At 38.0% G+C, this 7,690-nt stretch overlaps 1 protein-coding gene and 1 long non-coding RNA gene across 2 annotated transcripts; one reads left to right on the forward strand and one right to left on the reverse strand.

Moving 5' to 3' along the window:
• Positions 1–250: 250 nt before the first annotated feature.
• Positions 251–651, reverse strand: LOC133419327 (uncharacterized). Its single transcript, XR_009770507.1, has 3 exons — positions 587–651; positions 389–436; positions 251–294 (listed from the first exon to the last, which is right to left on the reverse strand). It is a non-coding gene; the product is annotated as an uncharacterized LOC133419327 (long non-coding RNA).
• Positions 652–4,351: 3,700 nt separating this feature from the next.
• On the forward strand, positions 4,352–6,284 carry LOC133418981 (uncharacterized). Its single transcript, XM_061707959.1, has 5 exons — positions 4,352–4,382; positions 4,553–4,724; positions 4,888–5,099; positions 5,284–5,494; positions 6,163–6,284. The coding sequence occupies exons 1-5, from the start codon at positions 4,368–4,370 to the stop codon at positions 6,282–6,284; spliced, it is 732 nt and encodes a 243-aa protein (XP_061563943.1). The 5' UTR covers positions 4,352–4,367.
• The last annotated feature ends 1,406 nt before the right edge of the window (positions 6,285–7,690 follow it).

Raw genomic sequence — 7,690 nt, forward strand, 5'->3', positions numbered from 1 at the left:
AGGGTGCATTTTGTTACGGTTTGTCAACTGACATTTAATGTTCAAAAATGTAATTAATCTCATACTGTACTTTGCCTCACCTGTACCATTGTGAAAGATCCTGCTCTTTGCTCTTGACTTTGGCTGGTATCATCATTGTTTTCCTGAGAAGGATACAAATCACCAGCTCATTACAGAGGGAGAGAGGGAGAGAGAGGTAGAAGACTATCTAACACTATAGTTTTGTCTCACCTGTGCCAGTGTGACAGGTTCTCCTCTCTGCTCTTCTCTCTGGCTGGCATCTTCATCACTTTCCTAAGAATGACACAAATGAACAACAGATGTAGTAGCTGTAGTTTAACAGTAAGAGTGAGGGACAGAGTGATGTATAAAAGAACTTTCTTCTGACCTGTGTTAATGTGAAATGCTCCGCTCTCTGTGTGGCATCTTCATTATCCTGAAGGGAACACAAGTCCATTATTTATTAAAAAGATAAAATAATGAGGAAGTGAGATTGAGAAATAATAGTTGTAGTTTGACAGTGAGGGTGAGAGTCTGAGAGAGAGAAAGAGAGAGTGAGATGTAAAATACTGTAGTTTTGTCTCACCTGTGCCAGTGGGACAGGTTCTCCTCTCTGCTCTTCTCTCTGGCTGGCATCTTCATCACTTTCCTAAGAATGACACAAATGAACAACAGATGTAGTAGCTGTAGTTTAACAGTAAGAGTGAGGGACAGAGTGATGTATAAAAGAACTTTCTTCTGACCTGTGTTAATGTGAAATGCTCCGCTCTCTGTGTGGCATCTTCATTATCCTGAAGGGAACACAAGTCCATTATTTATTAAAAAGATAAAATAATGAGGAAGTGAGATTGAGAAATAATAGTTGTAGTTTGACAGTGAGGGTGAGAGTCTGAGAGAGAGAAAGAGAGAGTGAGATGTATAATATTGTAGTTTTGTCTCACCTGAGCCTGTGAGAGAGGTTCTGCTCTCCGATCTTCTCTCTGACTGGCATCTTCATGACTTTCCTTAAAACAACACAAACTTCTTAGAGACAGATTCCACACACTTCCCCAGAAAAACATTACAATGCATTTTTTCCTTTCCTTTATTGATGACTGGTTGGTATTGAACTACACTGTAACATAAAACTGTATGTTTTGTTGATATGTTGAAAACTGTACCTCTTCTACTACCTTGTAGATTACATTTGCTACCATTACTATCTCCAGTTAATGAACAAATTGATTAAGCTTTTAAAAATCATACAACATGAATGCAACAGAAACTAGGAAGTCTAGGCTAGCCTGGGATTTCTCTCTCACAACAACAATACATTTCTTATTCACGTACACACATCAATGTACAATGCTGTATAGGCCTACTGTACAGTATCTCTCACATTTGGCACATATCAACTGGACTGCTGAGCTATTATAGTTCGCTATGTATCATATATTAAGTATTACAATATTAGCTGATAAGTCGGAGAGTAAAGAAACTGGTTGCACCTACATGTTGTCGTGTTGTGTGCTCTCCGATGTCTTTCAAAATTCTGTTGATTTTCCTGACGAAACAATGGACAGTAACTAGTTACCCATTACTGTAACGTTACCGTTACTTATGAGCTGCGTTAGGAGACATGTCATACCTTCTTTTCCATCTTGTTAGAATACGTGCAGGAATGTTTTTCCTCAACCAGTCTCTTTCAGTTGTGTCAGAAGTAACGACTTTCCTCTTCGGCATAGTTGTCTCGTCTATAATCCATCCATGTTGTGAACCGCTTATTTGACCGCTAGAAAACTATATATTTTTTTTTTTAGCCATGAGAGCGATGATTGGTTAAGAGTAGGTTTGAATATTAGGATAAGCCAATCAGAGGGCGAGTAGGGGGGAGTAACGTATGTATCATTTGAATAAAGCAGAGCGGCAAGTCAGAGATTCAACCGTTATGGATACCACACAGAGTGAATCTATCGTTGGCGGTAAGTACATTTACTTATTTAACGTTATGTAGAGAGATAAATATGTTAATATAATGTATATATTGTAAGCTCCGTGTGTTTTCCGTTTTTTATTTTCGAAACAAAAGATGGGAAACGGATTATTTTGGATTATTTCTCTATTTTTATTTTGTCATTTAAAAAAAAATCGGATGGCCGCGAAGTACACGGACCGTTTTAGTTTAAATTTGACCTGCACTTGATTTTCTTTTTTGATAATGTTAGCATTGACTGTTAGCTGAGTGTTGAACACATCAACATTTGTAAGAAATGTGGATTTTATCAATGACAAACTTGTGCATATCAGTATATGAAATTGTTATTTCATTCTATATGGCGTTAGAAAATCTTTAATCGCGGCGACGTGCACCGTACGGCCGCTGGCCGCGTACGCTACGCCGTAGGCTCTGCGTCGGTGTAACGCGGAACCATAAATCAGCCTTAACGACGCGAGTACCGCTCTCAGAGAGCGCGGGCGCGGGCATATTATTATATTATGGGATGTATAGAGTTTGTAGCTAGCCAACTATGGCGCCGGCCAAAAAAAGAAAAAATATGGCGGGCGACAGACAACATGATATAAAGAAATGTTTCTGCCAGGTCCGTGTGTTTGCATGAGACGCTGCAGGGAATGAAGGAAAAAACAGCCCGACGACTCACCAGGCGTCCGCGGGGTCCTAGTGCCAGGACATGTATGCGTCAAGGCTGATTTATGGTTCCGCGTTACACCGACGCAGAACATACGACGTAGGGTACGCGGCGACACGCACCGTACGTTGCGCGTCGCCGCGTACCCTACGCCGTAGGTTCTGCTTGTGGTTTAGCTTACATTTTTGTTCTGATTGAGCTTCTTTTTTTGGTAAGCAGCAATAATGATGAAAATAACACAGACAATAGATTGTCTTTCCACTAGGACCACTAAAGGTTCATTTTTTCCCCAGTCTAATGCATGTAACTCTGTTATAACAAAACGGGGAAAAAAATCTTCTACAATGTTTAAATTATTTATAACTGATATAATCTCAATTGTGAATAGGGATGTTTTGTCGCATATGCCGTCAGCACAAGCTTTTCATAGAGATCCCCTCTGAAATATATAGAGAGATGTGCTCAATGCTCATATGGGGTCAGACCAGCACACTGCAGCCTTTCAGGCCCATGACACTTTGGTTAAAGGTTAGATGAAGTCTAATGATTTCATTGAAGTGATATCATTCACCAATATAGGCCTACAATGATTTTTAATGTAAAACTTTGTTTTATTGCTGCATATCACATGTCCAATATGCCGTCCCACGCGCCTCGTCTGTTTAGGGTTTTTTCGGTGGGTACCACCGGGCCTGAAAAAAATTCTAGGGGAAACACTGAGAATATATAGAATTTTTTTTTTTTTTTTCAGAAACAATAGTTAGCATTTATAACATTATCTGTCTGGTGGTCTGTCAGCCATTTATTGATTGCTAAGCTAACCAATGATTCTATTTATTTGATCACGTCAGAGCACATGGAGAGGAAGTTTGCTGTGGTGCAGTGGAGTGAAGGGGAGGATTCTGGGAAGCTCAGTGAAGTAAAAACTGATACCATTCGGGGATATGATGATTCAAAGATGGACCAGCATGGGAATCCCATATCCACCTACTCAGCCGTTATCGAATGGCGCCATGGGAAGAAACCACGAGGAGGGTGGCCTCACTACAGAGGCACTGTTGTTTTTGTCAGTGGTAAGTTACTGATGAAATTGTTATTAAATGGTTATTAGATTGTCTACTGCACTGATTCCTGAAAGGGCCGGTATGGCTGCAGGTTTTTGTTCCAACTGTGCAGCAGCACAACTGACTTGTTTTAGTCAATCAACTAGTTATTTTCATTAAAGGTCTGAACCAGTTCAGTTGATTGAATGAAACCAGTCAGCTGTGTTTCTGCATGGTTGGAGCAAAAACCTGCAGCCACACGGCCCTTTCAGGAATCATTTTGACACCCCTGGTCTACTGTATTGTAACTTCTAGCTATTTCAGAATACGTTTTTAGTGTCCAAACATAAATAGGGCAAGATTCACCCTGTTTTAAATTGTGTGCTAAATTGCCTGCTGAGTCTTTGCCACATTTGTTGTGCAGTACATATGATGATTACTTAGTTTGCAGTGTTATTGATACTATATTGTTCTCTAGCTACTCGTTTTGAGGCAACCCGTAAATTTAAGTCACTGCTGAAGGAAGATGAACCTCTAGAGCTGACCAAGAGGGTATCAGTCCCCCCTCAAAAATATCAGGATGATTCTGATAACTCAACTGACACCGAGACTCAGATTCTGACTCAGTCATTGCACGTCAAGGTGATATCCATTTACTTTGAACTCTTTTGTGATTACCATATTTCTCAGTGAAATCATGTCAGCATATTGTGTAAGTGGTTTGCACTACTAGATAATAACCATTACTATCTAGCTTTAAAAAATGCACAGGATTCTTGATACTGAATCTGCTGTCTGTACAGTTAAGCTGCTAAACGCCACTATCAGCTTGGTTTTTATTTTCTATGTAATTATTCTATTTTCCTTTCTCTGGACACCCAGAAGTCAAAGGCTCTCACAAGGAAGGACCCTGCAGAAGATTTCCTTGAGAAGTACTGTCGTTCAGAGCCTACTTCAGATGATAGAAGTCCGAGAAAGACAATATTTGTATTAAAGCAGGAGATCAAAGACCTGAAAGAAGAGAATGCTAAATTGAAGGAGATGGTTGTTCAAGGTATTGGTTCATATCACTCATTAAACCATTTGTTAACTAATACATTTTTTTCTAAATCACTTCACACTGTATTTACTGTATTATAGTGTACTTTGTATTGAAGAAGAATAATGATAGCCTTTTTGTTTGTTTGTTTTGTTTGTTTCTGATGTACTGTGTACAGATGTGCCAGAAATCCTACGGACCATGAAGAATATCCTTGATTCGGCTGTGCCTCCTAAGAGATCCAGGTTGGACCTTACCACACCACCGCTGCCCCCCCAAAGTTCCTATTCTTCATCAGCAAATTCATCGCCATCCCTCCCCAGATCTACCCCGCCCAGTTCCATGTCTGAGTCTGTTACTCCATCCCTGACGGACTCCCAGTCTTCTAAGGTGATTTTTTTTTTTTTTTCTTAAGAATAAATAAATACAGTGCATAAATTAGGTCTACTGCTTGTCAGAATATCTTTAATGAGTATGACTGATCTAATTTGCTTTTATGTCTAAAGTGTCTTGGGCGGAACAAAACATTCGTATTTGATCCCTAAATGCTCACCTTGTCTCCTTGTTTAAACAGGTGGAGATCCATCCTGGGACTGGAGTCATGGTTGAGAAACTGGCGTGGACCTATGCCTTCAATGCAAATTCAGCTACAGTATTTGTGAGGCATCTGCTCACAGCAGTCTTCCCACTGGAGATACTGCTGTTGAGCAATCTTCGAGGGGGCAAACGAGGCGGAGGAGATGCTCGTCTACCACTGGACAAAAAAAAATTGGATGCCATTTACAGTACGTTTTCAGCTTTTTATGTTATGTGTTTTGCCAGTAGTCCATGCTTTTTTGTATCTCATGATTTCAAACAAGGAACCTAAAAGCAGTGTCATCATACCAACATTCTGCAGTGCCAGACTTTAGTAACAGTTGAGTTGAATTCTATGGGAGATGCATAGAGAACATATCTATCCAACATATCTGTCGTATAACCGTTAATGAAGAAATGCCGCTACCAAATGGAAGAACATAATTCATAGAATATTGTCTGATCTTCCTTTTATTATAGATCATATATAAGTGTAATATTGATCTAATCATGAAATGCCATTGCAAGCTACCCCTTTCTCTGCTGTTTTAAGTGCCTTTGGAGTATCTTCGATGTCCAAAAGCAAATAAACAAATTAACATGTATAGATAAATCAATAAGCATTTTCTAGTCTGAAGTATATTCTTTCATGTGATAAAGGCATTTCTTCATCAAAGGTCATATAGTGTGATATCTTGCTTTTCAGTGAGCCTCTCCATTTATCTTTCATACGCTACTATAGAACTGCTACCAAGAGAGTCTGGCACCATTTAACATTAATATTATTATATTAATATTATATAATGATCCTTCCTTCCTTCCTCAGACTACCAATTGCACTAAGATGGTATTTGTGTGTGTGTATGTTCATATGTAGGTGCAACTCTTGAGAGGTGGCCTGGGACCCAGCTCTCCAGCATCGGAACCACAATCAATGGCAAGATCACAGAGCTCCGGACCAAAAGTAGAAATGTTGCTGTGTCCACAGCATCATCTTAAATTGTTCTTAATCTGCTTGTTCAATCAATACTATCCCCCTGGAAGTTAAGTTATTTGTTGTTATTATGTTACACTGATTTGTAGTCAGGTGTTACCCATTACGGGGAGATTGTTTGCACTGTAATGATTGTTCGCTGCTAATAAAGTCTGTTAAATTCAAAAGTTTGTCTAACAGCCATGTTTTCAGTATTACAGATATTGAAAGACTGAATTTACAGATTGCATTTATGTAACTGGAAGGGAATTGTAATGGTATAAATGAGTTGTTATAGATTCTGACCAGGCAGTCTGCTAGTTTGTAATTTAGTTTGATCCTATTTCAGTGTCAGTATAGTGTCAAATGAAGTCATGTCACTTCAACATGTGATTTATATGTTTTTGGCTATGGACACATGTATGATTTAGTATGAATTCATACATAAAAAGTATGTATTTTATATACTGCTATTGTAAGTTTCATAGACTAATATATAAGAATTATTGTAGAAAAAATATAAATAAAATATAGTTTACGATGACATTATATCCCATAACATACAAAAAACTTATATGTAATGCTACATACTCATATAGGTTTTTTATACTGGTTTTAGTCATTTTAATTAGATGACATATAACAAACTTATATAAAACATTTAAAAAAAGCATAATTCCCTTGCAAATTTTGTACACTTTACATACAGAAAACCTGCATATAATGTTATGTTTCCATATAAGAAAAGCATATGTCTTGAAAACTGACATATAATTAAAAACTACAAAGATTATATGAAACATGTATGGAAAACATAATTTGCTGTTCAATTTCCTTATAGACCACATACATTATTTTTACTTGATTCATACATAATTCTTTTTATTATCTTGTATGAAAAGAATGCAAAAGAGGCCACTTTCATGAGTTTATCATAGTATGGGACTTATAAGTCTTATAAGACACACAATATATGTAAAGCCTAAAGATTTACTACTGTAGGTGATGTAAACTTCTTATAAGTTTTTTATATATCTTTTCCATATGGGTGTACTTCAAACGCGCGGAGCGAGAAGATAAAAGGAGTTGATCCCATGCTTGACGCCGGAAGATATACCCCTTCCGGGGGTCATGCAGGGGTCACGGGTGACGTGACATTGTTGGTATTGTACTCGACATGCGCGAGGGGAGATATCCAGTGCTTACAGCACCGCCTAGCGGTCAGTAGGGACGAAATAGAAACTGAGTTTCAATGTAAAATATAATTTTTTTTTTGTTTGTTTTAGTTTATTTGCACATAAAAATATAAAACAGTTTTAAAAAGTACAGACGAACAGTATGTAGAGAAAAAGAAATAAAAAAAGAAATACAATATATCAGAAAATGTGCGGAGGAACCAAAAAAACCTATAAGGGCTTGTCGTGTGGTCCTC

The sequence above is a fragment of the Cololabis saira genome, chromosome 2, assembly GCF_033807715.1.
Source record: "Cololabis saira isolate AMF1-May2022 chromosome 2, fColSai1.1, whole genome shotgun sequence".
Classification (NCBI taxonomy): Eukaryota; Metazoa; Chordata; class Actinopteri; order Beloniformes; family Belonidae; genus Cololabis; species Cololabis saira.